We start from the raw sequence: 27,372 nt of genomic DNA, 5'->3' as shown, positions 1-27,372 counted from the left end.
ATTAGCAATGAAGAGAGCACTGGCACTGAGTGACGCCTTAAAGTGCTCTCTCTGTGTGAGAAAACACAGACTTTAATTTTATTTGTGGACTTCATTAAACATGCGGCAGGCAATCCAAAATTCGCACATATATGAAGCTCGGGTTGGCTGTTGATTAATGAACAGCTCATCAATTTTGTATTTGTATTTACAATGTGCCCTGAATGCCAAAAGCACGCAAAATAATTACAAGCTACCGAGAAGCACTCTTAAATATTCGAACGGTTTCAGCCAATAAAAAACAACAAAAAATACTAAGAAAATGAAAAGGGAAGGAGAGGAGCGGAGAGGAGAGGAGAGGAGAGGCGCCCGCAGGCTGGCGAAGGAACATGAAAATAAAATGCAAAATATTGACAGGAATCACGTACAGAAAAAAAAGTGGAATATATGTGAGCGCCACACAGAAAGCCTAATAACGTCTTAGATATCCAGGACAGGGCGGGAGTGGAATGGAATGAGAGGCAAATCAGATTTTTTGGGCTTAGTTGGCGCGTAATTCTGTTTGGCTGAAAATTCTGTTTGGCTCCCACAACAAAGGCGAACAAAATAAAGCAGGTGGCTGACGAAAGCCTAAATGGTATTTCATAAATTCAATTTACAGAAGAGCTACAGGGGCGAATAGCAAAATGCGACAAAAAGGTACAACAAAATATTTAAGTAGGAGAAAGCTTAGGACTTTCGCAGGGTCGTGCTGAAAAATTTGAAGCATTTGATAATGGAACTCAATAGATTGGGAATCCGTCCATAAATATCATATCTGATGCGGCATTCCATCAGAACCGCATTGACCACTTGTACTATCAGATATTCTAAGTAGTTAGTCCACCTCCAAGCGAGTCTAATCGGTTGATGATAAGTGCCCCCCGATTTTCCCTATAAAAGAACAAGCCATCGACACATTTAGCAATCTGTTTTCGATTCTGAAACCAACATGAAGACCTTTATTCTTTTGGCATTCTGTGCCTTGGCCGGTAAGTCCTTGGACTAAGACTCCTGCTGATTGTTTAACTAACAAATTACGCTTATGTCTGACAGCTTCGGCCTATGCCTTGAATGAGGCTGACCGCGTCAGCGGCGAGAACGGCTGGTACGTTCCCCAGCAGGACGGCAGCTTCGAGTGGGTGGACAAGGACGTCGCAGAGGAGTGGATGGCACAGCAGGAGATCCTCGAGTCTCGTGGCCTGACCACCGTGCCCGTCTCCTTCTACCTGTACACTTCCTCCAACCCCACCAAGGGCCAGAAGATCTCTGCCACCTACAAGTCCATCGACAACTCCAACTTCAACGCCGGCAATCCCACTCGCTTCGTCATCCACGGCTGGACCCAGAGCTACACCGCTGGCATGAACAAGAACATCCGCGCCGCCTGGCTGGGACAGGGAGACTACAACGTCATCGTCGTGGACTGGGCTCGTGCACGTTCCATCGACTACGCCACCTCCGTGATGGCTGTCTCCGCCACCGGCAAGAAGGTGGCCAACATGATCAACTTCCTGAACTCCAACTACGGCATGTCCCTGAACGATCTGTACGTCATTGGACACAGTCTGGGAGCCCACGTGGCTGGCTACGCCGGCAAGAACACCAACGGACAGGTCTACGCCATCATCGGTCTGGACCCCGCACTGCCCCTCTTCAGCTACAACTCCCCCAACAAGCGCTTGAACAGCAATGATGCCTGGTATGTGGAGTCCATCCAGACCAACGGCGGCCAGCTGGGATTCCTGAAGCCCATCGGCAAGGGTGCCTTCTACCCCAACGGCGGCAAGTCGCAGCCCGGCTGCTTCATGGATGTCACCGGTGCCTGCTCCCACGGCCGCTCCACCACCTACTACGCCGAGGCCGTCAGCCAGGACAACTTCGGAACCATCAAGTGCGGCGACTACCAGTCTGCCGTCAATGACCAGTGCGGCAGCACCTACAGCGGTGTCCGCATGGGTGCCGACACCAATGCCTACATGGTTTCCGGTGACTTCTATGTGCCCGTGAACAGCAACTCCCCCTTCGGCATGATTAACTAAACGAACATTAATAAAGAGCCTTAGAACTGAAGACATTTCGCTCGATTCGGGCACAAAGGTTAAACTTTCTGTGGGCCAAACATCTATTAGGATTTCGCTCATAAATTAAGGCGAATATTACAGCCAAAACCTGAGAATTGTATTCCATAAATTCAATTTGAAGGTACACAAATTTAAGGGGAAGGCCTAGGACTTTGTGTACATCTTTTCATTGCCCCACTTTGTTTGGTAAAAATGCTTTTTGGGTTGGCAGAAATGTATCTAGAGTTGGCCACAAAGCGTGGCGCTTCCTAATGCAGTTAGCTAGACTCAATGGCATTGCAGTGGAAGAGCAAGTTGGTATCCAGCTGCTGCCAAATAGCCGGAAAATGGCACACAAAGCTGCGTCCTTTGGGAGGGGAGAGATGGGAGTGCTTTCGCAGCTAAATATTTACACAGCCAAGACCAGAAATAACTTTTGGTGAACTCTTTTTTCCCGTTTACTCGGTTTGTCGGTCTTCACTCATGACTGCTTGAACCTCAAGCCCCAAACCGCATTTATCTCTAGCAATGTCGTCAGAGGCATTTCCACTTTTGCCACTTTTTGCGGCATGTTTGTAATTATAATTAATGAGCAGCCCAACAGGCGCAACAGTCGCAACATCTACATTGTAGTTGGCTCAGAGAGGAGAGCAGGCAGCACCCAGCATTGATGCTTGTGTGTGTGGCAAGTGCTTAGCTCTCCGTCTGTCTTCTACGTCTGCCCGGCAGGCAGTCCTTGTGCCCCAATTAGCTGCCTACATGGCAAGTGCAAAATGTGCGCAAAAGTATGTGCAGCGTTCCACATAAGAGGATAAAGATTGAAGCTCTACTCCAGATAGTTAATCATCTCTAGGAATATATAAATAAATTTACAATTACATTCATGTCATGTTTGACCTTCACCCAGAAAGTATTTCCAACACAAAAGAGCAACAAAATGTATTTGCCTCAAATGCTTATTTATGGGCTCAGGATTTTATTGTGTTTTCTAGGGGGCCCAGGATGAAATTGAATTTTATTGTGGCTCAAATCCCTGTTATGCGTGTGTGGTGGACCCTTGATTTGTGGCTTGAGGTCAAACTCGAACGCAAACGTAGCCAAAAATGTTTCTCTGATCTGTGGCCCACTCGCGATGACATAAGCCGCTGCGAAGTGAATCCGCTTCGCGTGGGGCAAATTGGATATACAAATTGGTCCGTGTTGCCATTTAATTTGCCTAATCAAACGTCGCTGAACGTTTATCAGGCCCCCGGGCACGTGCCACATGAAATGCGACACTTTTCGGAATGCGATTAATTTGAAAATGTTCATTGAATCATTGAATCGACTCCCCAACTCCTTTGTCCTTGTGGTCGGTGCTGTGTCCACAAAGGCAACTCCACTTTGTGGTTTCGCTCCCTGTGCGTGGTCATATTTGCGTTATTAATTGAATTAATCTCACGGCGAGGCAGAAGCTAGAGTCCCGCCTGAAAATATGCAACAGTTTTTGCCTGCTGTTATTTATTTTCAAGCACTCCAATTATCGCGTTGGCTGGGACGGTAACAAAAGTGAGAAATCAATTAATGCCCAGCTGCCAGGTCAAATGTACCGAAGGGCCACTACTATTGTTGAACCCAGCTGCAGGCGCTGTTCCCACCAGAACTTTCCACGACAAGTCGAAGCAGCTCAAAATGCATTCAAGTGTTAAATGAAATGCCCATTTAATGACGCAAACCATTGAGCCCACTCGCCGTGGCTTACATGAGATTACGTTGGTCAGTAGGGCTGCCGACAGATAGGCAAAACTTCTGATTGCGTTCGTTCTTTGTGCGATTGAAGACCCGGGTGCGAATTACCATGGGTCCCCATTTGGGCTAGACACTTGACAGACCCCACCACAATACTAATATTATTCGCGAGTCGTGCGGGAATGAAAGGCAATTGAAAAGGCAATCAATAGATAAATACTCCATCTGATTCGGAGTTCCTGAACGAAAACAAACAACAACTTGCAGCGGGGGTGCTATCAGATGGTCGGCCAGTCCTATTCTAAGTAGTAATGTCCCCCCCCCCAAGTGAGCTTAATCGGACGCAGATAAGTTTTGCCACTGGTTGGCCCTATAAAAGACCGAGGTGTCGACCTATTCGGCAATCAGTTTTCGGTTGAACCAGAACATGAAGACTTTTATTCTTTTGGCACTTTGTGCTCTGACAGCTTCGGCCTATGCCTTGAATGAGGCTGACCGCGTCAATGGCGAGAACGGCTGGTACGTTCCCCAGCTGGATGGCACCTTCGAGTGGGTTGACATGGACGTCGCAGAGGATTGGATGGACAAGCAGGAAGCTTTGGAGTCTCGTGGCCTGACCACCGTGCCCGTCAAGTTCTACCTGTACACCTCCTCCAACCCCACCAAGGGCAAGAAGATCACCGCCACCAAGAAGTCCGTTGATGCCTCCAAGTTCAACGCCGCCCACCCCACCCGTTTCGTCATCCACGGCTGGACCCAGAGCTACACCGCTGGCATGAACAAGAACATCCGCGCCGCCTGGCTGGGACAGGGAGACTACAACGTCATCGTCGTGGACTGGGCTCGTGCACGTTCCGTGGACTACGCCACCTCCGTGATGGCTGTCGCTGCCACTGGCAAGAAGGTCGCCAAGATGATCAACTTCCTGCGCTCCAACTACGGCATGTCTATGGATGACCTCTACGTCATTGGCCACAGCCTGGGCGCCCACGTCGCCGGCTATGCTGGCAAGAACACCGACGAGAAGGTGCACACCATCATCGGTCTGGACCCTGCACTGCCCCTCTTCAACTACAAGAAGCCCAACAAGCGTTTGAACAGCGAAGATGCTCACTATGTGGAGTCCATCCAGACCAACGGTGGCACCCTCGGCTTCCTGAAGCCCATCGGCAAGGGAGCTTTCTACCCCAACGGAGGCAAGACCCAGCCCGGCTGCCCCCTGGACGTTACTGGCGCCTGCTCCCACGGCCGGTCCACCACCTACTACGCCGAGGCCGTCAGCCAGGACAACTTCGGAACCATCAAGTGCCACGACTACGAGGCAGCTGTGTCCAAGGAGTGCGGCAGCACCTACAGCAACGTCCGCATGGGAGCCGACACCAATGCCTACATGGTTTCCGGGGACTTCTATGTGCCCGTGAACAGCAAGGCCCCCTTCGGCATGATTCACTGAACGAACCCCAACCACGAATAAAACCTAAATTCAATCCAACTGAAAATTGTTTCTCAAATATCACTCGGGGCCAGTAGGGGCAGGAATTGCCTTGACAATTCTTCAATGAACTTCCCTATCAGGCCAATCAAGTCATAAACCTTAATGTCGTCCAAAGACCTATCAAGATAAGCCATAAATTGCGCTGAATTTGCTAATAAACAAGTCCTCGTCGTCATTAGTTTATGGCCATTTATGATTGCACTCTGCCACTTCACGTGGATTTCCTAGCTGATTTATCACTTAATGTACAGCAAATGTTCAATTGACTGGCGATTATTGTAGTGAGGTTTTACTGTTTTTGAGGGATTATCTATCAAAAGGATTTCCTAGGCATTCAAGAAAGAAAATTTGTTATGAATTCGACCAATGACTTTGGGATTATCTCGTTTGTTATGAAAGCATATTTGCAATGTAAATACATACATACAAATTATTTTCATGTCCACAATTATTATGCACAAAACAGAAGACTATTTGGAAGGGCTGACAGGCCGAACTTATCGTTCAGCAAAGCTTAAACAGAGAGCCAGCGAGAGCAGCGCTGCTGCTAAGCGTGCACGAACGTGCATGCACGAATAAGGTGGGATGAATAGACGAAAGAACGGCCGCTGCCGCTGCCGCTGTCGCGCGCAAGCTTGTGTACGCATGCTGCACAGCTTCTAGCTGTACAGTTATATTTCAATTTCGCTATTCCCTTTTCAGCGCATCAGGCAAACCTATCGCGGTGCTTCTTTTAGGTCGCTGCTGTGGCCTACCTGCTCCCAGAGCTATCCCTCTCTGTCATTCCTACGCCAGGGTACGTTACACAAAAGCTACACACAAAAGTGCAAAGAAGCAAAGCGTACCGTGGTTCAAGAGACAATGATTATGGGAATACCATATACAGTTCGTTTTTAGTTAAATTTAAAACTCAATATGCGGAGTACATACATACATATAATTCTTTGCAACAATAATAATTATATCATTATAAGGTATGGATTTTATGACTAAATATTGGGCAAATTATTTCATTAAAAGTCAAGTCATGGGATCGATGGATCTGCGTAAGTTGTACAATTGAAGCCAAAATTCCTTTCTTATCCCACTTGCCATGGGTCTTCCCATTCAAGTGCGGGATATTCCTAAATATAAATTATTCTTATCTACCTCGCCGCGCATATGACGGAGCTGTTATCAATGCTAATTTGAATCCGCGTAGGCCCACAATCAGATTGTTGGATCAAAAATAGCTCTAAAGTGTTTACTTGCACTAAAATCCGATAACTAGGGGGTCTATATAAGACTGAGAATGGCCACTGGACAGCACAATTGGTCAAGACCCCAATATGAAACTGTTATTTGTTCTAGCAGCCTTGGTGGCAGCAGGTGAGTTCTCCTCAAATATTAACCTGAAAGTAATTTCCCACAAATAAAAACATTTTGCAGTGAGTGCCCTTCCCGTTGACGATCGTGTCAATGGCGAGAATGGCTGGTTCATCCCCAAGCTCGATGGCAACTTCGAGTGGATGGATATGGCCGATGCCGAGGAGCTGCTCTCTGGCGACGATCAAATGGAGGGTCGCATCAGCACCAACGCAGTCAACTTCTACCTCTACACCAAGTCTAACCCCACCTCTAGGCAGGAAATCAAGTCAGATGCATCCTCCATCAGTGGATCCCACTTCAACAGGAACCATGGCACCCGTTTCGTCATCCACGGCTGGACCCAAAGTGCCCAGGACGACATGAACACCCGCATCACCAAAGCCTGGCTGTCCCGCGGCGACTACAACGTGATTGTTGTGGACTGGGCTCGTGCCCGTTCCGTTGACTACGCTTCCTCCGTGCTGGCTGTTCCTGGTGCCGGTGCTAAGGTCGGAGACATGATCAGGTACCTGAACGAACAGCACGGCATGTCTCTGGACAGTCTGGAGGTCATTGGCCACAGTTTGGGAGCCCATGTCGCTGGCTATGCCGGAAAAACTGTTGGCAGCGGTCGCATCCATGCCATTGTCGGTCTGGACCCCGCCCTGCCCCTCTTCAGCTACGACTCGCCCAACAAGCGTTTGAACAGCAACGATGCCTGGTACGTGGAGTCCATCCAGACCAACGGCGGCACCCTCGGCTTCCTGAAGCCCATCGGCAAAGGTGCCTTCTACCCCAACGGCGGCAAGACTCAGCCCGGCTGCGGTCTTGATCTGACCGGCTCCTGCTCCCACGGCCGTTCCGTCACCTATTACGCTGAGGCCGTCACCCAGGACAACTTTGGATCCATCAAGTGCGGCAACTACGAGGCAGCCGTCAACAACCAGTGCGGCAGCACCTACAGCAGCGTCCGCATGGGTGGCGTCACCAATGCCTACATGGTATCCGGTGACTACTACGTTCCCGTCAACAGTGCAGCTCCATTCGGCAAGGTGAATTGAACCCTATGATCCCCCTCCTATTCCAGCAATAAATTAATAAAAAGTTATAAACAAAAGTATCTAGTTTTTGGCAAATATTTTATCTCGAAAGAGATTTTTGGTTGGGTTATTTTCTCGTAAAAGCAGATCACAGATCTCTTGATGATTTAAATTAAAATAATTATATAAAAGCTGTCCGTAAACAAAGATGTTCTCACCTCAATCAACCCTTCAGCTATTATGATATGAACAAAGAACTAATCAGGGTACTCCACTACTGTTATTATTTTCCCAAAATAATTCAACAATCCATTGATAAATAATGAAATCAAATTTGAATGGTTTTATCATATATGTAGATCTTTTAAGTCCTACGTGTGCTGTACAATCGCAGAGTATTCAAAACGAACGATAATTATGGCCCCATAAGAGTGTTAACGAGAAGGGACGTGTGAGACGCTTCTTACGCGTCACAACGCTTATACCCGGCACTCAGTTAATCGTATTTTCCAATTTATGAGATATTTTAAACAGCAATAAAATAGGTACTTTTTCCCTGCACATTCTGGTTACGCAACTTTGATGGTAACTCTTTTTCTAATACAGAGCGTTAAAACCCGAGTCTTGGTTTTAACTTTTAAAAATTAGCTTTTGGCCACTGTTTCCGCAACTCCTCGCAGCCAGTTCGGAATCAAAATCTCGAAATAAAAAGCCAAGTGCTGCTGGTTCGACCGATTCGGAATTCAAATCAATTTAATCTCTTCTTCTTTTCAATTTCGATATTCACCAATTAAATGCATGTTCTTTCTCTTTCTCTATCGTATTCACATATCACATGTATGTTCTATAGCAACAAGCTTCCGTCAGTATGTCGTAAGTGCAACAATTCCATAGCTTAATGCTACAAATTCATTTTACTAATACAAAATACTAATTGCTTCGGTCCATAATTTGGCTAATTGGCGTAAACAGCAACCAAAACTGGTCATTGGGACAATAGTGCATCTGCACCTCGGCGGTGTTTTGTCAAATTTGAAATAGGCAGGGGCCGAGTGAAGCAGAAGCAGAGTGTGAATGAGAGAATGTAAAAGGAACAATAAAAGCTGCTGGACAGGGTGGGCTAAACCCACAGCAAATTAATTTATTTATTCTGGCTATAATAGTGATCTGATCGGATGCAGATCTGATAGATATGGCCATTCCCTACGGAATGGGGTTTTTAGTTTTCTTTTATCTTCAAAATTGTAGATTTGGTAGGTTTTCGCCCTTTTGCGGGGGCGGAAGGGGGCGTGGCTCATTTTTGAAATACACTGGTTTCAGTGTGAGCATATAGCAGTCTGTATGCAAACTTTGGTGGCTCTAGCTCTTATAGTCTCTGAGAACTAGCCGACAAACAAGACGGACAGACGGACAAACAGACATACATGAATTTATATACTTTATGGGGTCGGAAACGCTTCCTTCTGTGCGTTACATACAATCGTCATTCCCCACAAATACTATATACCCTATTTACTCTTCGAGTACCGGGTATAAAAACCCAAATGTCCCATACTGTTTTGATTTCCTCGCTTATCAGCTACCGAGCTAAGGACATGTACGGTTATCAATACTGTTTTTAATCCAGCTAAAGCCACTATCTGATTGCTGTACAAAAGAGAGTTCTTGAGTGGTTACTTGTATTAAAGGGCGATTAGTTGGGGGCCTATAAAAGGCAGGGAATGGCTTCTGAACACCACAATTGGTTAAGACTCCAATATGAAAGTGTTCTTTGTTCTAGCAGCCTTGTTGGCAGCAGGTGAGTTCCCTTCAAATACTAAACTGAAAGAACTATTTGGCTAATAAAGATATTTTCTCAGTTACTGCCCTGCCCGTTGAGGAGCGCATCAATGGCGAGAATGGCTGGTTCATCCCCAAGGTTGATGGCAGCTTCGAGTGGATGGAGCTGAAGGATGCCGAGGAGCTGCTTTCCCGCGGCGAGCAAATGGAGGGCCGCATCAGCACCAACGCTGTCAAGTTCTACCTCTACACCAGGTCCAACCCCACTGATGGCAAGGAAATCAAGTCCACGGCATCGTCTATCGACGGATCCCACTTCAACAGGGACCATGGCACCCGTTTCGTCATCCACGGCTGGACCCAAAGTGCCCAGGACGACATGAACACCCGCATCACCAAGGCCTGGCTGTCCCGCGGCGACTACAATGTGATTGTTGTGGACTGGGCCCGTGCCCGTTCCGTTGACTACGCTTCCTCCGTGATGGCTGTTTCCGGAGCAGGCAAAAAGGTCGGAGAGATGATCAAGTACCTGAACGAGCATCACGGCATGTCTCTGGACAGTTTGGAGGTCATTGGCCACAGTCTGGGAGCTCAGGTTTCTGGTTATGCTGGCAAGACTGTTGGCAAGGGACGCATTCATTCTATTGTCGGTCTGGACCCTGCCCTGCCCCTCTTCAGCTACAACAAGCCCGACAAGCGTCTCTCCAGCGATGATGCTCACTATGTGGAGTCCATCCAGACCAACGGCGGCAAACTGGGATTCCTCAAGCCCATCGGCAAGGGCGCCTTCTACCCCAATGGTGGCAAGAAGCAGCCAGGATGTGGTGTGGACGTTACTGGCTCTTGTTCCCACGGTCGCTCCGTTCTGTATTACGCTGAGGCCGTCACCCAGGACAACTTCGGAACCATCAAGTGCCACGACTACGAGGCAGCTGTGTCCAAGGAGTGCGGCAGCACCTACAGCAGCGTCCGCATGGGTGCCGTGACCAATGCCTACATGGTCGATGGTGACTTCTATGTGCCCGTGAACAGCAAGGCTCCATTCGGCAAAATCGAATAGAGATCTGTGCCTTCTCGCAACAACAGCAACTAGAGCTAAGCTCCATTCGGTGAGACCGAATAGAGAACTCTGCTCAACCAACCCAATAAATTGTTGAAATATTTTAGATCGCTGCATTTTCACTTTTGCATTTCTGAAAATTTATTCCCAAAAGGTTGAACCTCCAACCCAGCCACTTCTTTTATTAATATACAATTATAATTATTAATATACTCCAGTCTTTCGAATTAAACAATACCTTTTTGAATAGATTGAAACGTAAGCATAATAGAACCCGATGAAATCTTATTACATTTGCGTTCCATTCCATCTTCCTGTTCAATGAAATAGTAGTGAAGTCAGGAGGAATAATGGAATTGAAAACAAAGTTGAATGTGCTCTTACAATTGTAATTAACTATTTTAACGAGTAGAAGAACCCTAAAAATGTACCTTTTATGCGAAAAACGTATCTTTTAGAGGTTGCTCGAAGATGGTCGAAGGCAAGGTCAAGGTCTTCAATATCCTCAAAAATGATGAACACAATTTATATCGTTCTGTAAGTGCTATGACAGTTAGTATACGACTGACTTGACATTATTTAATTGCAAGAAGTGCCAGAAAGCAACGCGATTGGCTCTCAGCTAAAGTTTGCAAGATCGCATGTGGCTGAGCTGTGTCACAGTGACAACAAAATACCTTTGGCTGATGAGTGTAAAGTTGTATAATATGATAAGAAATAGCAAAAAGACATCAGATTAGTGTTCAAGTTCTTTGAAAACAAAACGGTATTGGGCATGTTGGGCTGATCCTTATGAGCTCCAGTCCATACGAAGTGGTGCTTCCTAGCCTCCTAGTTGCCGCATTTTACAAAACTGTGTGGGCCAGCATGCTTTTTCATACATAACATTCATATTCCAGTTGAAAAAAACCTTTGAAAAGGATCTTTCAACAGGATAATGATCAGAAATACTCTGAAAAGATCGGCGTTTTTCGATGTTCAAATCTGAAAGTAATCGACATTTTATAGCGGAATGCCAAATGCATTGTAATAAATGCAATTCCGGCAACCAGAGCAAGCAAAAATGATTGGCTAAAAGCCTATTGAAGCAAGGAAGTAATTAAAGTAATTACAATTTTCTTTCAATTAGTTTTTACCTGGGGACCCCTGAACCCCACCACGTCATATTTTTCAAAGTTCCAAGTAAAAACAAATAGTTTTCAGCAAAGCTGGGGAAATGAGTTGCTATCAAGTGGAGTTCTAATCTTAGTATCTGCCCATTATCTGATCGCTTCAGAAATAAGATTTCTCAAGTGTTTTCCGCTTGGACTCGTTCGATGATTAAAAAGCGATTAGCTTGCACCTATAAAATGACGGAGTGCACCACCTCTCTATACCACAATTTGGTCTAATTCCAGAATGAAAGTGTTACTTGTTCTAGGAGCCTTACTGGCAGCAGGTGGGTGCCATAAATGAATAACCATAGAAGTTGCCTTAATGTGGCATTTTCTTCCAGCGAGTGCCCTGCCCATTGAGGAGCGCATCAATGGCGAGAACGGCTGGTACGTTCCCCAGGTTGATGGCAGCTTCAAGTGGATGGAGCTGAAGGATGTCGAGGAGCTGCTTTCCCGAGGCGAGCAAATGGAGGGCCGCGCCAGGAATGGCGTCCGTTTCTATCTCTACACCAGATCCAACCCCACTGATGGCAAGGAAATCGAGGCTGAGGCCTCCTCCGTTCACGATTCCCACTTCAACAAGGACCACGGCACCCGCTTTGTCATCCATGGATGGAATGGACGCTACACCGACGACATGAACACCCTCATCACCAAGTCCTGGCTGTCGAAGGGCGATTACAACGTGATTGCCGTGAACTGGGACCGTGCACAATCCATTGACTACGCTTCCTCTGTGCTGGCTGTTCCTGCTTCAGGTGAAAAGGTCGGAGAGATGATCAATTATCTGCATGAGCATCACGGCATGTCTCTGGACAGCCTGGAGGTTATTGGACACAGCCTGGGAGCCCATGTTGCTGGCTATGCCGGCAAGAAAGTTGGCGGCGGTCGCATCCACACGATTGTGGGTCTTGACCCTGCTCTGCCTTTGTTCAGCTACAATAAGCCCGACAAACGTCTCTCCCGAGATGATGCCTTCTATGTGGAGTCCATCCAGACCAACGGCGGCAAACTGGGATTCCTCAAGCCCATCGGCAAGGGCACCTTCTACCCCAATGGTGGCAAGAAGCAGCCAGGATGTGGTGTGGATGTGACTGGCTCCTGCTCTCATGGCCGTTCTGTTCTGTATTACGCTGAGGCTGTCACCGAGGACAACTTCGGAACCATCAAGTGCCACGACTACGAGGCAGCTGTGTCCAAGGAGTGCGGCAGCACCTACAGCAGCGTCCGCATGGGTGCCGTGTACAACGCCTACATGGTTGAGGGTGACTTCTATGTGCCCGTGAACAGCAAGGAGCCTTTCGGCAAGATTGAGTAGGAATTCGCACACTCATTGAGTGAATAAAATGGAACAAAGAAACGAACTTGAAGAGTGTCCATGTGTGTACCATCAGTATCTGCATCTAGATACGTGGCTGTGGGGGTTCTAATCAACGTATTTTGCGTACGTCAGAGATTGAGCACAGGGGGGACGAGCCTCACAATCCAACAGTCCACACACTCTAGGAAATTTGGCTCAATGTGGGGAGAGTGTTTGCCGTTTTGAGTTGAAATTGTCCTATTGAGAGTTCCGATCATAAGGACGCAAATAAAAGCCAAGTGGAGACGTGTGCCCTGTGCAAATCTATTTTTCTCTACTTATAAGATTCGATTATGGGCAGGTATTTAATAATGATTTCACAACTAGTAGCCTGACTGATTGATAAGACGTTTGATTGACCGCAAGTGGAAGTGGCGTCATTTGTAACCGAAAGCCTGAAGCGTATCAGGAACGTGAAATACACGAGGCAGAAATAAAACCCTTCACATCGAATCGATCTAGATGGACATTCTACTTAGTGCAAATTGCCAAAAACACATGTTCCCACTCTTCAGGTTCCCCCGTCCAACGAGCGAGCGATCGTTCGAGTCCCTTATCGGTTGGGTGGGTCTATAATGGCGTGAGTGGCCATAGACCATCATCCAGTGTCCGTATCTCGAGTGTCCGCGCTTCAAAGTGTCTGAGATTCAATCTGGCGATACGATTCTGATCCATATAAAGGGAACGCCTGTGTGGCCGCAACTCGTCAGTTGAACCTTTCGTTGCCATGATCATGAAACTGCTTTTGGCTTTGGCTTTCTGCCTTCTGGCAGGTTAGTTAAATCTCTACAAGATCCAAGAACCAATCCAATAAATAAACTGATATTCCCCCCGCCATAGTTAACGCTGTTGAGGTGCGCGAGAATGGAGAGAATGGCTGGTATGTGCCACAGGCTGATGGCACCATGGAGTGGATGGACAGGGATGTGGCCGAGGCCTTCCTGGAGGCTCATGCCGAGAAGGAGGCACGCAACATGCTCAACCCGGTGACCTTCTACCTGTACACCCAATCGAACCGCGGCTGGGCCCAGGAGATCAAGGCCTCCTCGTCGGTGATCTCTTCGTCCTACTTCAACCCGAACAACCCCACACGCTTCACCATCCACGGCTGGTCCTCCAGCGCCGATGAGTTCATCAACTACGGCGTCCGCGATGCCTGGTTCACCCACGGAGACATGAACATGATTGCCGTCGACTGGGGGCGTGCCCGTTCCGTCGATTATGCCTCCTCCGTGCTGGCTGTGCCCGGCGTCGGTGAGCAGGTGGCGAAACTGATCAACTTCATGCGCGACAATCATGGCCTGAACCTCGGCAACACGATGGTCATTGGCCACAGCCTGGGCGCCCATGTGTCCGGCTATGCCGGCAAGAACGTGAGGAACGGACAGCTGCACACCATCATCGGTCTGGACCCGGCCCTGCCCCTCTTCAGCTACGACTCGCCCAACAAGCGTTTGAACAGCAACGATGCCTGGTACGTGGAGTCCATCCAGACCAACGGCGGCCAGCTGGGATTCCTGAAGCCCATCGGCAAGGGCGCCTTCTACCCCAATGGCGGCAAGTCGCAGCCCGGCTGCGGCCTGGACATCACCGGCTCCTGCGCCCACAGCCGCTCCGTGATCTACTACGCTGAGGCTGTCTCCCGGGACAACTTCCCCACCATGCGTTGCGGCAACTACGAGTCGGCAGTGTCCAGCAGCTGCGGCAGCTCCTACAGCTCCGTGAGGATGGGCGCCACGACCAATGCCTACATGGTGTCCGGCGACTATTATGTTCCCGTGCGCAGCGATGCTCCCTATGGCATGGGCAACTAACTCGATTTGCAATCAACCAATAAACTAAGCAAAAGCTCAACCCAAAAGCTCTCGCACTCTCTCTCTCTCTCTCTCTCTCTCGCTCGAACATTCAAGGCGCAAGCGGTACTCGCTGCTCGCTCCACTCACACTCTCTCTCTCTCTCTCTCTCTTTCGCTCGCTTCACGAAAGCTCTGTGGCGGCTGGGTAGAGCTTTTCTGCAAGGGGATCTAAATCTTAGCGATTAGGAACGATCTAATCGCGGTGTTGCTGTTGTTGCCCTGATTTCGATTCCGGATCGATTTTGGGCAGACGAAAGGTATAAATACCGGCGACAGGTGGGGCTACCGAACCATTTAAATTTTCCATGCGAACGATGAGATTGTGTTTTCTTTTGCTGGTCTGCGTGATAGCAGGTGAGACTTTGCACTGCAGCCGCGGCATCCGTGGTACAATTCAATGACAAATCAAATTTTCTGCAGTGAATGCCTGGCCCATTGAGGATCTGTCGCGGCGCGTGAGCGGCGGCAATGGCTGGTATGTGCCCCAGACGGACGGCTCCCTGCGCTGGGTGGGCAGATTGGAGGGCGAACGAGAGTTGGCTCACTACGAGGCACAGGAGGCGATCATGGGTCGCCTGTCCACGAACACGGTCAACTTTTATCTGTACACGCTGAGGAATACCAACACGGGGCAGCAGATCAAGGCGACTCGTGCCTCCATTGATGCCTCCAACTTTAATCCCGAGAATCCCACGAGGTAAGCTCCTACTCTGGATCCTTAGTGAGAGTCACAGAATCACAAACGGAGCCTTTGCAGGATCACCATTCACGGCTGGAATGCCAACTACAAGGATGGTGTCAACAGGAAAATTGCCTCCGCCTGGTTCCAGAAGGGAGACTACAACATGATTGCCGTCGATTGGGTGCGTGGCCGCTCCGCGGAGTACGTCTCTTCCGTTTCCGCTGCCCCTGGTGCTGGCAAGAAGATCGCTGCGCTGATCGATTTCCTGGTGGGGGAATACGGCATGTCCCTGGACACCCTCGAGGTGGTGGGCTTCAGTCTGGGCGCCCACGTTGCCGGACACACTGCCAAGCAGGTCAAGTCCGGAGATGTCGGCAAGGTTGTGGGTCTGGATCCTGCCATGCCGCTGATCAGCTACAGCAACACCGCCAAGCGTCTGTCCAGCGATGATGCCAAATATGTGGAGTCCATCCACACAGCTGGCGGCACCATGGGCTTCACCAAGCCCATTGGCAAGGCTGCCTTCTACGTGAACGGTGGCAAGTCGCAGCCGGGCTGCGGCCTCGACATTGCCGGAAGTTGCGCCCACACCCGCGCCGTCACCTACTACGTCGAGGCTCTGCTGTGGAACAACTTCCCCACCAAGCGTTGCGACTCCTACAAGGCGGCCAACAAGAATGCCTGCGGCGACAAGTACAGCTCCGTGCTGATGGGCGCCACAGTGAACATATTCATGGCCGAGGGCATCTTCTATGTGCCCGTGAACAAGCAGTCGCCCTTCGGTCTGTTAGAGCCGTTGGAGGAGTCGACAACTGTGGCACCTGCCAAGCCCACAACTGTGGCTGATGATTCCACAACTGCTGAGGATTCCACAGCCGCCGAAGATTCGAGCACTGTTACTTCTGCAGAAGATTCCACCACCGCAGCCCCAGAGGAAGGAGAAGATGACTCTTCCACCGCTGCCCCTGAAGATGATTCTACCACTGACGGTTCAGGGGATTCTACAACCGCTGCCCCAGAAGACGACTCCACCACTTCTGCACCAGAAGAGGGAGGAGATGACTCCACCACCGCTGCAGCCGAAGATGATTCCACCACTGCAGCACCAGAGGAAGATTCCACCACGGCAGCACCAGAGGAAGATTCCAGCACTGCTGTCACAGAGGATGGAGAAGGTAATGATTCTAGCACAGCTGCACCTGAAGATGACTCCACAAATGAGGCTTCAGAAGATGATTCAACCACTGCTGTCACAGAGGAAGATTCTACCACCGAAGCCCCAGAGGAAGATTCCACTACTTCTGCACCCGAGGAAGATTCTACCACTGAAGCTTCAGAGGAAGATTCTACCACAGCTGCACCTGAAGATGACACCACCAACGCTGCTCCTGAAGAAGATTCCACTACTTCTGCACCCGAGGAAGATTCTACCACAGCTGTCACAGAAGACGGAGAAGAGGACTCTACGACTGCTGTCACAGAGGAAGATTCCACCACTGAAGCCCCTGAGGAAGATTCTACTACATCTGCCCCAGAGGTAGATTCCACCACAGCTGAACCCGAAGAAGATTCCACCAGTGACGGCTCAGAGGAAGATTCCACCACAGCTGAACCCGAAGAAGATTCCACCACCGCTGTCACAGAGGATGGTGAAGATGCTTCAACCACCGAAGCTCCTGTCACAGAAGATCCGACAACAACGACAGCCGAAGACATCAACACACCGATAACCGATACCCCTGGAGAGCGTCCCTCAACCGATGGCCCCGCAGATAACGATAACGATGTCTCGGGCAAGACCAAGAACATTTACATTTTCAACTTGTTCCTGATAAACGTCAAAGTCAACCAAAAGTAAGACTAGACCGTTCCTAACCTAACCAAGTGAGCCCTGAACCGTGGGCGTGTTTCATTCAACAATAAATCCAAAAGCAACATGCCGAACATTTCCACATAAGCGCTTCAATTAATCTGAGTCCTAAGGTCCTTGCAGACACGCCCCTGAACTTAATGGATATTCAATTTGATTTTAATTACGAATCAAACATCTTTTGAAGTTGGCACTGGAACTACTCGAATTCCTTGTGCGTGGAAGTTGGCCTTGTTGGTGACGCACACACACCCAAGTTCCTTTGTGAGTCACATCTGATTGCTGCTACTGCTGCCACTTATCTGGTGGTGTAGCACTCGTACATTTCCCAGTACTTAAGGGCATAATCAGTTCAAGCAACCAGCTGATTAGGAGGCAGCAAAAGACATTTGCTTATCGCATTTTGGCCCAAAAGTCGCTGCTGCTGCTGGCCAATAACTTCTGCCAAAAGTGCCAGCCACCAAAATAGAACTAAGCATCAACTTCGCATTTAATTAGATTTATTGCAGCAGAACCAATTATCGGCGGGGAAGTCTGCAAATTGTGAGATAATTTATTGTGCATTAGGAGTCACTCCTCTTGCTCGGTGGCGCATATGTGTTGCTCGTCGATAACACAGCCCCTCAGTGTGGTCTCGAAATAACTGCCTGGGGCACAGGACTGTTCCACGAGCAGCCCCTCGAGGCATTCCACATAGCCAGCACAGTCCTGGGGATCAGCCGTGCGTCTGCCCGCAATGCATCTGCCCTTGGCACTGCATCGGCAGTTGCTAGGGCAAATGTTTCGATCATCGTTGAAGCATTCCAGCAATCCCGGATGGAAGTATTCTCCGCTGCCACAGGTCTGGGCCACAAACAGCCCATTGACACAGGCCAAGTATCCCCCACAGTTCTCGGCATCCTGCATCAGTTCTCCCTCGGTGCAGCCTTGCTTCTGGGGCACACAAACCTCATCCTCGTCGATGAGGCAGCCACTGGCTGTGGCATTGAAGTAGCTGCCAGGATCACACTTTAGTTGCACCAGCTCCTGGCCCACACACTGCTGGTAAGCGGCACAATCTTCGGGATCTGCTACCATCTCTCCCTCGTTACACTTTCGCACAGTTGGCAGACAAATGCCCTCCGAGTCGATCAAGCAAAGTTCTAATTTGGCATCAAAGTAGCTGCCGCTGGGGCACTGCTCTGCCACTAGCTCCCCATCGATGCACTTTAGGTATCCAGCGCAGTTGTTGGGATCCACCTCAAGGTCTCCCTCTGTGCACTTCTCGGGCGGTGCCACACAGATGCCATTCACATCGATAATACAGATTTTGAGGCTGGAGTTGAAGTAACTGCCACTGGCGCACGGCTGCTCCTCGAGCTCTCCATTGACGCACTTTAGGTATCCGGCACAGTCATTTGGATCGGCTTTGAGCTCTCCTTCCGTGCACTTCTCGGCAGACACGCAGATGCCATCCGCATCTACAACACACATGTTCCAGCTCACATCGAAATAGCTTCCGCTCTGACACTTTTCCTTCACGAGTATTCCATTCACGCACTGCAGGTAGCCCGCGCAGTCCTCAGGGTTCTCTTGGAGCTGCTCATCTGTGCACCGCGCTTGCAGGGGCAAACAGGAAACATTCCCATCCACGAGACAGTTTTTCGACGTCAGATTATAAAATCCGCCAGCGGCACACTTTTGCGGCACAAAGTCTCCACCGATGCACTGGAAATATCCGGCACAATCCGCGGGATCCACTGCCAGCTCCAGTTCGGTGCATTTTCTGGCTGCTGGCTTGCAGATGCCCTGGTCATCGATGACGCACACCTCATAGCTGGCCTCGAAGTAGGCTCCTTCGGGGCACTGCTGATGCCGGATGGCCGAATCGAGGCACTGATAATAGCTCGCACAGTCCTGGGGATCGGCTTCCACGGAGCCCTCCATGCACTTGCCGAGGTCCCTAACGATGGCAGGCAGCGATGGACTTGGCAGCAGACACACGAGTAGCAATGTCCAGAGTGCTAGCGATATCCTGGGCAATCCATCTCGTATCTCACCGTGGTAAAACATTCGCACTTGACTTTCACGCGACTTTCTCATATTTCTTAGCTCTAAAACTGAAACATCAAACAACGCAGAATGCGCTTTTATATGCCAGAACCATTACCATAATGGCTATTCCGAATGCAGTGTTTTCTGCCAGAGATAAGATCGAATGCTGAACGTTATCTGAACACCACTGGAATGGAAAAACTCAAGAGAACAATGCAACGGACAGCGGACAGATGACTCAGCGGACAGCGGACAGCGGATGACTCAACGGAAAGTCTTCTTACGCGAGGGAATTCTTGGGGCACATTCGAGAGTCAAAAGGGTTAGTCAAACGATTCTTTCACAACCCAAATCTGAAATGTTCAAGCCAATGAATGACAATGCTGAGGGGCTCCGAATTCAAGCTGCAGAGTGATTTGCATATATTTTCTTTGGGGCAAGTTTTCTCCCCACTTGTTCGAGCTTGTTTCTGCACATGGTCGACAAATTAACATCATAAAAGGACAGAGCGAAACCACACTCCCCGTGGGGCATTTGTTGCTTTTGTGCGAAGGTCGCACATGGCGGGCACATCATCTGTCAGTCGCCTTCCGGGCTCATTATTCACTTTTGCCGGGCGCCAAGACACGTCCTTAAAGCTTCTTTAAGCTCAAATGACCCGACACAATCCTTGTGAATCCCGTGCTCCCTCTCCTTCTGCGCTTAGTTAATTTATCAAAGCTCAACTCATTTGATTCGTTGCCATTTTCTAGGGTTTTTAGGTTTCACTTTTCGCTCGATTTGGTTCGATTGTTGTTGGGGGTCTCGAAAACCTTTGGAGAATTCCACAATGGCTGCGGTCAGGACCAACAAAGGGAACAGGCAAATATCACAAGCATCTGTGTGTGGCAGCAATAAATATTCCGTTTGTTGCTCAAAGGGAAATCGCTTGGGTTGCCCTTTTTTGGGGGGGTTGGTAGAAATTTTCAAACACGCTCGCTCGAACGTTTTCCCCAATGACCGAAGGAAAAACACAGAACTAATGTTTCCTGATGTCTCCACCTAATGATACTCGTCCTTGTCCGGAGCGCCTGGAAGTGTGTCAACTAACAATTGTCAGCGTCCTGGGAATACGTCCCTGCTACCTAGCTTCACTCGTGCAACTCTGCTACGGTGCAATTCTGCCACAGCAAAGGGCATGCCAATGAAGTGAAATGGAAACGCCATTCAAGGGTCGAGCTGTGTCCTCAGTTTTTGCACTTTAATGGACTCGGGGAGATGCCGTTGCTGGGCTCTAATGAAGCCGATGGAGTTGTATTTAACAGCTGAAATAATTCACAGAGTGTGGGGCAGTGTCAAGGCTCGCATGTCCTGCAAATTAAAGCGCGCTCAATGCGAAAATGCTCATAAAATGCCAAATTTAGCTGAATTAATTTTTGATTACATTTTATTGCCGGCTGGGCGCAGGACCCAAGCACATTTTTTCACATTTCCACATGCATGAGCACTTCTTCACTTCACTTCAGCTGAGTTGAGTTCTGGTTGCTTACAATCGAAAAGTGAAAAGTGAAATGTGAAATTCGAGGAAACACTAGAGGCTGCCAAACGGATGAGAAGTTTTCTATTACGGATATGTAATGCAAAGGACAAGAAGTCAAACAAAGAACCGGCAGCAGCCTAGCCGAAAGGCAACAAAATGTTGATGGATTTTCTCCCTTTGAATAATTTCTCATACTTCAATGGAGGCTGCCCAAAAAATATTACACATACGCACCATTAGCAGCGAGATGTTTTCATGCTTGTTGCATGAACACGCTTCTCTTCCGGTCTACATATTTATAAGAACATTTGCATATCATTGGCAGGCCCAGCTCCAAAGCCCAGCATAAATCTGCGCGCCTTGAGCTCGAGAAAATGAATAAATTCTGCAGCAAAAAAAAGACTTTTATCCATAAAAAAAAAACGCTGAATGACAGGAAACTTTTCGGCAAACAAAATGGCTAAGCAGAAGAGCAAACTTTAAGCCAAAGAATTCGAGCTAAAAGTGCATTTTGCAGTTTTTCAGTTATGTATATTTAGAAGATGTAAAGGAACAGCCAGCACCTGCCTCTCCCTGTGCCCATCTATCAAAGTCTTCTTCTCTCCCAAATCACATTTTATAAACACCGTCGGGTGGAAGATTTCTACCTCTAGTCAGTCAACTATTTGAAAGTTTTCTCTCCTGGCGTGTGTTTTCGTGTCTATTTTGTGTATAAACAAATTCAATTTGTTGTCATGTCGCTCCGCCTCTGGTTATCTTTGCCGCAGTGTTACACACTGTTCTTGGCAGCGTACACTAAGTGCTTTGAAGAACAGCGAATGGTGAATGGTGAATGGTGAGGAGCAACTCAGAAAATAACAACATAAGAAGAGAAAAAAACAAGCTGCTTATAATGTGTGTGTTGTGCGTGTGCGAAACTTATTTCTGTTTGCCATTGAATTTTGTTTAGTTTGCTCTTTTCAATGTGATTTCCAAAAATGTGGATAAATTGCCCAGCATCCGCCAGTCCGCGTCCCCATGCCCAGAAGTATTGGCTGTGGACACATATTTCCTCACCTCCTTTTGGGGCATCTTTTGGGCAAAGTTCTGGGTCAGGAATTTTAATACAGGCGTTGAGTTATTTGTGCAAAAAATAAATAACCAGAACCACATACGTGAGTGTATACACAAGACCATTTGAATGGCCATTTCAATTGTGATTCGATGAGTGCTGAATGGAAAGCAAAACTCATTTCCCCCAAAATTAATCGCCACGGAAATATGTACGCAAACAAACCCCGCTGATTTGATCCAATTTAGTAGAATGCAATTTGTGAACTAGTTTGGTATTCATATTACGAAACTAATTGGTTGAAAATGAAGTAAAACATTTAATTATGTTGTGCTGGCATTGTAGGCTGGGATATAAATATCTGAAACTAATATTCGTGAAGTTGGTAATGAGAAAAGAATATTAATTGAAATTTGTAAAGTTCATTGTGGAAACAATTTGGAAGTAAAGAAGGAATTCAAGTTGGAAAAAAGGTAATTCCTAAAGCCCTATTTTTACTTTCCAACTTTCCAAATCAAACAGAAATCCCCCACACACATTGAACCTTTCCAGAACCCTCTGACAACTTTTGCCCTTAACTTATAAATTCTGATGTTTCCATGAAAATTAATCTACAAATTCTCAATAAATTTCTTTCTATCCATAATAGGGATTTATTTGAAGCTTCAATTTTTCAACGAATTTTCCCAATTTCCGTCTGCCTGTTTCCTTTTTTAAATGTTTCTTGGCGCGCTTTTTCACAAGCGAAATTCACTTTTGCCGCGCATAAAACTATAAACTGAAGTACATAAAATGGGCGTGACAAGTGGGTGTGTATGGGGGGTGGGAATGGGTATGGGTATGGGTATGGGGAACGTGGAATCGTGTCAGAGACGAGCTGTCAAAAAAAGCAGCAAATCGGCACAAAAAAAAAGGAAGCTGAGCAATTGCGACTGTCTGACATTGAATTGATTATTATTTATGATGATGCTGGGGGAGAAATGAAGGGGAAATGTCATTGCTGTCGTTGGGTATACAAAAGTATTCCCATCAAAAGTGTTCACTGTGTCAATATTGATGTTGGCAGCTCAGTCTGTCGATCAGATCAGAGTATCTTCAAGCAAACAAACAAGCAGACATACAATACACATGTAAATGCCAGGGCAGCTGCACCATAAGTGTGGACTTTATAAAAATAAAGAAGACACAAACAGATAAACCGATGCAGACAGGCACATAAATCTCAGGCCGCCTCGACACGCGTTGGCATTAAAGCGACACATAAACCCAGCGAAAGTGTCAAAGCAGTAAACGGCACAGGGCAGAGAGCAAAGGACCAGCCTTAAATCGGGCCCAAACCAATTAAAGCTGTCGGTTCAAGGAACGGCCTCAGTCCCTTGGTGCGTCCCAAAAAAGCGGCAAAGAGATTCCACTGCAAAATTGATGATAAAATACACGTTCACCTGCAGCACACACACACACATGTGAGAGCAAAACGTTGAGGGGATTGCCGCTGCATAATTTATAATTAGGCTCCTCCACAGCGCCACCTTTTGTTGTACTCCCCCTGCCGGCTCTGTCAACGAGAGGCAAATGGATGGCTGGCGGACTTAGAGGACCGTCCTCGTACTCGTATCATGCAATATTTAGTTGCTCCGACTGGCGACAACGATGCGTATGCTTAATACAAACACACACACACACACTCGTGTCCATGAGCAGCTTAAAAGGAACAAACGGCTGATTGATGATACTTCCGGCTAAGGCCAAGGATAATGTAAAATTGTATTTCCCATTTGAGTGGAATAAAACGGAATAAGCAATCATAATGGACAGGCCAGGCTCAGAGTCCACAGAAGGGGGATTTGTCTTAAAGCCAATCAGCTTACTGGATGACAGGTGGACTCTAGCGCGCGGATGTGAGCCAAAATAGCATTCAATTAGGAGTAGTTCCGACTCTAATCGAGCTGTTGAAATGGGTCCAAAATTGTATTTGACAGCTGCAGCTACTGTAGGTGCCGCAGGGAAATCAATTCCGACACATCTTGAGGAACCTTCTCGGAGCTCTCAAATATTTATAGCAATAAGGCTGGTGGGTATGGACTTCCATTAAATGCTGGTCATGTGCCACTGAAAGTGAGACCCAAAAGCGAAGCTGAAGCTAATCCCACCCAGAACAGAGCAAATGCCAAGGAGAAATGTGCGAAATCTGACTGAATGCTAACAAGCAGAAACAACAGGGCGACAAGCCCCAAGACCCAAGCGGAGGACAAGCTGATTAGCAGGCAAATAAAGCTCATTACAACTCACCTGGTGGCTAGCTCTCCCTCCTGCTGCTGCTGCTGCTGCTGCTGCTCCTCTGTTCTCCAGCGCTTTGCCGGAACTGCAGTGAGCAGGCGGCAATGACAATGTCAATGTCAATGGCACAAATAATAACCCGAAACAATGTCGAACAATTTCACATACACACACATGGAATTTATCACTGGAATTATGTGTACCGTTTTGGGTGTTGCGTATACGCAGACCACTTGATGAATATTCGCAGTTTGTTAATTGTTTATGGGTTATTGCATCGCGTGTCCATATTCAATGGAATGGAATGGCTTTTTTATGCGTTTTCAAGTCGCGATTTCGTACGTCAGTTTGTAAGCGATTGAGAACGCCCACCAGCGGTGCGAGTCGCACGAGCACAGAAAGCGAACTGAATGCCGCATCCGTCGGCAGTGGCAGTGGCAGTGGCAGCGCGCCCACGAGCCCTCCACTGCAGATCAGCCAGGCACGAAGCCGCGGCACGAACCACTCGAGGCGGCACACTCTCATGCCCACTTCTGGTCCTTCCGGTGGGGCGACGCAACATGTTGCCATCGCTTTGCGCAGGCACCGCCTGTCAACTGTTCGTTTTTGGCGGGAAACACGGCGCAACATGTTGCACGCAGCCACAGCCGAACAATGAGGAAGGGCATTAGCTTTGGCCAGTACTCAGCTCTGGCCTAACCGCAGAAAATTAACACAACGTAACGCAATAAAACGTGCAACAAGGTCGACTCTTCGCTTAAAGGTCAATTATAATTTTTAAACGGCAGCACGAGTGTGCGTAAAACTTATTGAATCTGTGGAACGAGCTCAGATTTGTTTAGGATTAAAAGATAGTAGGGGAAGAACAGGAGATTAAAGTATTTGAAACTTAGAACGGGAGAATCAAAGCCGATCAGAAAATGAGATGCAAAGGAAAGGATTGTGTTCAAGCATCAACCAAGAGCTGGTTGACTGGTTTCTTCCAGATTAAATACACGAATTTTACATAGAGTTTACATAGAGGAATATCCAGGGAATATCCTTGAAACTTCCTTGAATCTAATCAGGCAAAGATTTATGTGAACATTCCCATGCGGAACTCTGTTAAGTTTCCCAGAAGATAATTCCTAAGAAATGATCGAGAAACTCTTCCACTTCTGATTAAATCCCTTTGATATCTTTATCCTCCATTTAGGTAATCTTGAAGCACCCTTTGAAAGCCCCTTCTCCCACCCCAATCGTACTCCAACTTGCTGTTTCTTCTATAAATTCGATATTTATTATCTACACAAAATGTAACAAATTTAACAAATTTTACAAACGAGCAAAACAACGTGAGATGCATGTGTGTGTGCGTGTGTGTGTGTGTGAGTGTGAGTGTGTGCATGGGGGCATGGGGACATTAGACTATGACAAACGAGAAATTGGCTAAGACATCTCCATTTTCATCGGACTGCGATCCTACTTCAACTTCTTGAGGAAGAAGCGGTTGGGGGGACCATAGTTGGAGGCGGGAATGTGAGCCTGACGCTGCTCCTGCTGCTGCTCCTCGACAATGATGGGCGCCATGGAGGGCTCCTCGATGGCCAGGGCAGCGGGTGCAGTGGCAGGGGGCAGGTACTGGTTGGCAGGAGCCGAGAGCGTGGTCTGCACCTCCTCGCCAGTGTAGGCGGGCGCCGTGGGTGCGCCATAGATGGCGGAGGGCTGCTCGATCTCGGGCTCGGGTGCCAGGGTGGTGGGTGGCAGAACATCGGCCACTTCGGCGAGCGGGGCAAAGTCCTCGGCGGTGGCCTGACGGGGCTCCATGTCGGCGGGTGGGACACCATAGACGGGCGCCTCCTCCTTCTTGGTCTTGTACTTGATGAAGTAGACCTCGGGTTTGGATGGCTTGGTGGGTGCTGGCGTCGGGATGACAATATCCTGCTCCTGCTCGGGCTTCTTGTGCAGCACATAGATCAGAGTCTTCTCCTCGTTCTGTGGTGGTGGTGGCACGATGGGTGCGCGCAGTGCCGGTGCCGATGGGGCCTTGATGAAGACGATCTTGTAGTGCTTCTGCTTGGGTCCCACCTGATGGGTGACGCGTGGCTGCACGGCATCCTCCTCCTCGAAGTCCTTGGGCGGCACATGGACGTAGATGTGCTTGTGGATCTTGGTCTCCTGCGGTGCGTTGTTGTAGCCGCTGGCATGCTGCACACCGGACAGGCGGTGGGCCATGTTGTAGCTGTCATCGTAGGAGTTCAGGGGCTCAGCGGAGGGACCAACCTGCTCAAAGATGGCATCCTGCTGTGACTGCTGTTGCTGCTGGGGTGGCAGGTAATTCATTTGTGGCTGCTGCACTGGAGGCGCTGCAAAGTTGGCAAACGATTGCTCCTGTGGCAGCGTCTGATAGATTTGTGGCGCAACGGGATGAACTGGGAAAGAGCGGAAGAGTGAAATGTTACTGGATCTTCCCCCGCTGCTGCTGCTGCCACCACTCACCATTCAATGGCAAGGCCCGCTGGCTCTGCTGCTGTGGTAATCCATGGTAGGCATACGGGGATGGTGGCTCAGGACGAGCGGCAGCTCCGGCGACCAGTGTGGCCACACAGACGACAAACAGCGAAGAGACACGCATGGCTAACGATTGGCTCCTGTGGATGATGATGATGATGTCTAACCCGTAATCCTTTACTGCTCGCTCGATTGACTGACTGCTTCGATGGAGAAGCTCGAACGTTGACTGATGCTGATTGGAGCACCGCATTGGCCATTTATATGTTTCGAGCGACGAAGCGAAGAATCGAAGATTCGGACACGCTGCTGAGTGCGCCTCGGCGCCTCCAACCAATCTCAAAATCTCATTACAAAAGGTAAACGCAAAAAATGAATTTAATTAAGCATCAAAAGAGATACACAAACACACAGCGTGCGAGACCGAACGAGAGCGAAAGAGCGGACGCAAGAGAGAGTGCGAGAGAGCGCGATTTCCATGGAGATGAACTTGGACCAAGGCGGAGAGAGGACAGACGGTGGCAGCAGAGGACAGAGAGAGGCAGCAGAG

General features: G+C 48.4%; 8 protein-coding genes across 17 annotated transcripts in view; 5 read left to right on the top strand and 3 right to left on the bottom strand.

The window, feature by feature from the left end:
* LOC117583708 (RYamide receptor) overlaps positions 1-24,795 on the bottom strand; it is a 54,428-nt gene extending 29,633 nt beyond the window's left edge. Inside the window, exon 1 of one of the 2 annotated variants that reach the window (XM_034272198.1) lies at positions 24,345-24,795. The gene's annotated coding sequence lies outside the window, so the exon portion shown is untranslated. The remainder of the gene's footprint in view (positions 1-24,344) is intronic. The other variant, XM_034272199.1, reaches the window with a different exon arrangement.
* Positions 926-7,771, top strand: LOC117583722 (phospholipase A1-like). 6 transcript variants are annotated; one of them, XM_034272236.1, is made up of 3 exons: positions 926-1,010; positions 1,075-1,634; positions 4,837-5,301. In XM_034272236.1, the coding sequence occupies exons 1-3, from the start codon at positions 971-973 to the stop codon at positions 5,260-5,262; spliced, it is 1,026 nt and encodes a 341-aa protein (XP_034128127.1). In that variant the 5' UTR covers positions 926-970; the 3' UTR covers positions 5,263-5,301. The 6 variants fall into 6 exon arrangements, with proteins under 6 accessions (XP_034128127.1, XP_034128126.1, XP_034128125.1 ...); XM_034272234.1 differs by lacking the exon at positions 1,075-1,634 and adding an exon at positions 7,435-7,771 and having other exon boundaries at positions 932-1,010; positions 4,277-4,984; XM_034272231.1 differs by lacking the exon at positions 1,075-1,634 and adding an exon at positions 7,300-7,771 and having other exon boundaries at positions 934-1,010; positions 4,277-4,849.
* On the top strand, positions 9,417-10,633 carry LOC117583724 (phospholipase A1-like). The gene is made up of 2 exons (XM_034272240.1): positions 9,417-9,489; positions 9,551-10,633. Exons 1-2 carry the CDS (start codon positions 9,450-9,452, stop codon positions 10,528-10,530), a joined length of 1,020 nt encoding a protein of 339 aa, XP_034128131.1. The 5' UTR covers positions 9,417-9,449; the 3' UTR covers positions 10,531-10,633.
* Positions 11,917-13,048, top strand: LOC117583725 (phospholipase A1-like). Its single transcript, XM_034272241.1, has 2 exons — positions 11,917-11,968; positions 12,026-13,048. The coding sequence occupies exons 1-2, from the start codon at positions 11,929-11,931 to the stop codon at positions 13,000-13,002; spliced, it is 1,017 nt and encodes a 338-aa protein (XP_034128132.1). The 5' UTR covers positions 11,917-11,928; the 3' UTR covers positions 13,003-13,048.
* On the top strand, positions 13,713-14,905 carry LOC117583723 (phospholipase A1). The gene is made up of 2 exons (XM_034272239.1): positions 13,713-13,817; positions 13,885-14,905. Exons 1-2 carry the CDS (start codon positions 13,772-13,774, stop codon positions 14,856-14,858), a joined length of 1,020 nt encoding a protein of 339 aa, XP_034128130.1. The 5' UTR covers positions 13,713-13,771; the 3' UTR covers positions 14,859-14,905.
* Positions 15,187-17,538, top strand: LOC117583705 (phospholipase A1 member A). Of its 4 annotated transcripts, none has more exons than XM_034272191.1 (4): positions 15,187-15,253; positions 15,320-15,596; positions 15,657-16,570; positions 16,640-17,538. In XM_034272191.1, the coding sequence occupies exons 1-4, from the start codon at positions 15,205-15,207 to the stop codon at positions 17,437-17,439; spliced, it is 2,040 nt and encodes a 679-aa protein (XP_034128082.1). In that variant the 5' UTR covers positions 15,187-15,204; the 3' UTR covers positions 17,440-17,538. The 4 variants fall into 4 exon arrangements, with proteins under 4 accessions (XP_034128082.1, XP_034128083.1, XP_034128084.1 ...); XM_034272192.1 differs by having other exon boundaries at positions 15,657-16,630; positions 16,760-17,538; XM_034272193.1 differs by having other exon boundaries at positions 15,657-16,737; positions 16,775-17,228.
* LOC117583709 (tenascin) lies at positions 17,935-19,564 on the bottom strand. The gene has a single exon (XM_034272200.1). The coding sequence runs from the start codon at positions 19,531-19,533 to the stop codon at positions 18,022-18,024; it is 1,512 nt and encodes a 503-aa protein (XP_034128091.1). The 5' UTR covers positions 19,534-19,564; the 3' UTR covers positions 17,935-18,021.
* An 834-nt stretch (positions 24,796-25,629) lies between the features above and the next one.
* Positions 25,630-27,123, bottom strand: LOC117583717 (extensin). Its single transcript, XM_034272224.1, has 2 exons — positions 26,811-27,123; positions 25,630-26,743 (listed from the first exon to the last, which is right to left on the bottom strand). Exons 1-2 carry the CDS (start codon positions 27,073-27,075, stop codon positions 25,794-25,796), a joined length of 1,215 nt encoding a protein of 404 aa, XP_034128115.1. The 5' UTR covers positions 27,076-27,123; the 3' UTR covers positions 25,630-25,793.
* Between the last annotated feature and the right edge of the window lie 249 nt (positions 27,124-27,372).

Source organism: Drosophila guanche, unplaced genomic scaffold (genome assembly GCF_900245975.1).
Source record: "Drosophila guanche unplaced genomic scaffold, DGUA_6, whole genome shotgun sequence".
Classification (NCBI taxonomy): Eukaryota; Metazoa; Arthropoda; class Insecta; order Diptera; family Drosophilidae; genus Drosophila; species Drosophila guanche.
The sequence above is the reverse complement of the archived record's forward strand: the minus strand, read 5'-3'. Positions and strand labels throughout refer to the sequence as shown.

Coding starts and splice junctions, on each gene's coding strand:
- LOC117583722 (XM_034272234.1), top strand. CDS start 971: ATGAAGACCTTTATTCTTTTGGCATTCTGTGCCTTGGCCG. Junction 1,011..4,276: donor GGCATTCTGTGCCTTGGCCG/GTAAGTCCTTGG, acceptor GTGCTCTGACAG/CTTCGGCCTATGCCTTGAAT. Junction 4,985..7,434: donor CCTGAAGCCCATCGGCAAGG/GAGCTTTCTACC, acceptor CCATCGGCAAAG/GTGCCTTCTACCCCAACGGC.
- LOC117583724 (XM_034272240.1), top strand. CDS start 9,450: ATGAAAGTGTTCTTTGTTCTAGCAGCCTTGTTGGCAGCAG. Junction 9,490..9,550: donor AGCAGCCTTGTTGGCAGCAG/GTGAGTTCCCTT, acceptor ATATTTTCTCAG/TTACTGCCCTGCCCGTTGAG.
- LOC117583725 (XM_034272241.1), top strand. CDS start 11,929: ATGAAAGTGTTACTTGTTCTAGGAGCCTTACTGGCAGCAG. Junction 11,969..12,025: donor AGGAGCCTTACTGGCAGCAG/GTGGGTGCCATA, acceptor ATTTTCTTCCAG/CGAGTGCCCTGCCCATTGAG.
- LOC117583723 (XM_034272239.1), top strand. CDS start 13,772: ATGATCATGAAACTGCTTTTGGCTTTGGCTTTCTGCCTTCTGGCAG. Junction 13,818..13,884: donor GGCTTTCTGCCTTCTGGCAG/GTTAGTTAAATC, acceptor CCCCCGCCATAG/TTAACGCTGTTGAGGTGCGC.
- LOC117583705 (XM_034272190.1), top strand. CDS start 15,205: ATGCGAACGATGAGATTGTGTTTTCTTTTGCTGGTCTGCGTGATAGCA. Junction 15,254..15,319: donor GCTGGTCTGCGTGATAGCAG/GTGAGACTTTGC, acceptor AATTTTCTGCAG/TGAATGCCTGGCCCATTGAG. Junction 15,597..15,656: donor AATCCCGAGAATCCCACGAG/GTAAGCTCCTAC, acceptor GAGCCTTTGCAG/GATCACCATTCACGGCTGGA.
- LOC117583709 (XM_034272200.1), bottom strand. CDS start 19,533: ATGAGAAAGTCGCGTGAAAGTCAAGTGCGAATGTTTTACCACGGTGAG.
- LOC117583717 (XM_034272224.1), bottom strand. CDS start 27,075: ATGCGGTGCTCCAATCAGCATCAGTCAACGTTCGAGCTTCTCCATCGA. Junction 26,744..26,810: donor GCGGGCCTTGCCATTGAATG/GTGAGTGGTGGC, acceptor GCTCTTTCCCAG/TTCATCCCGTTGCGCCACAA.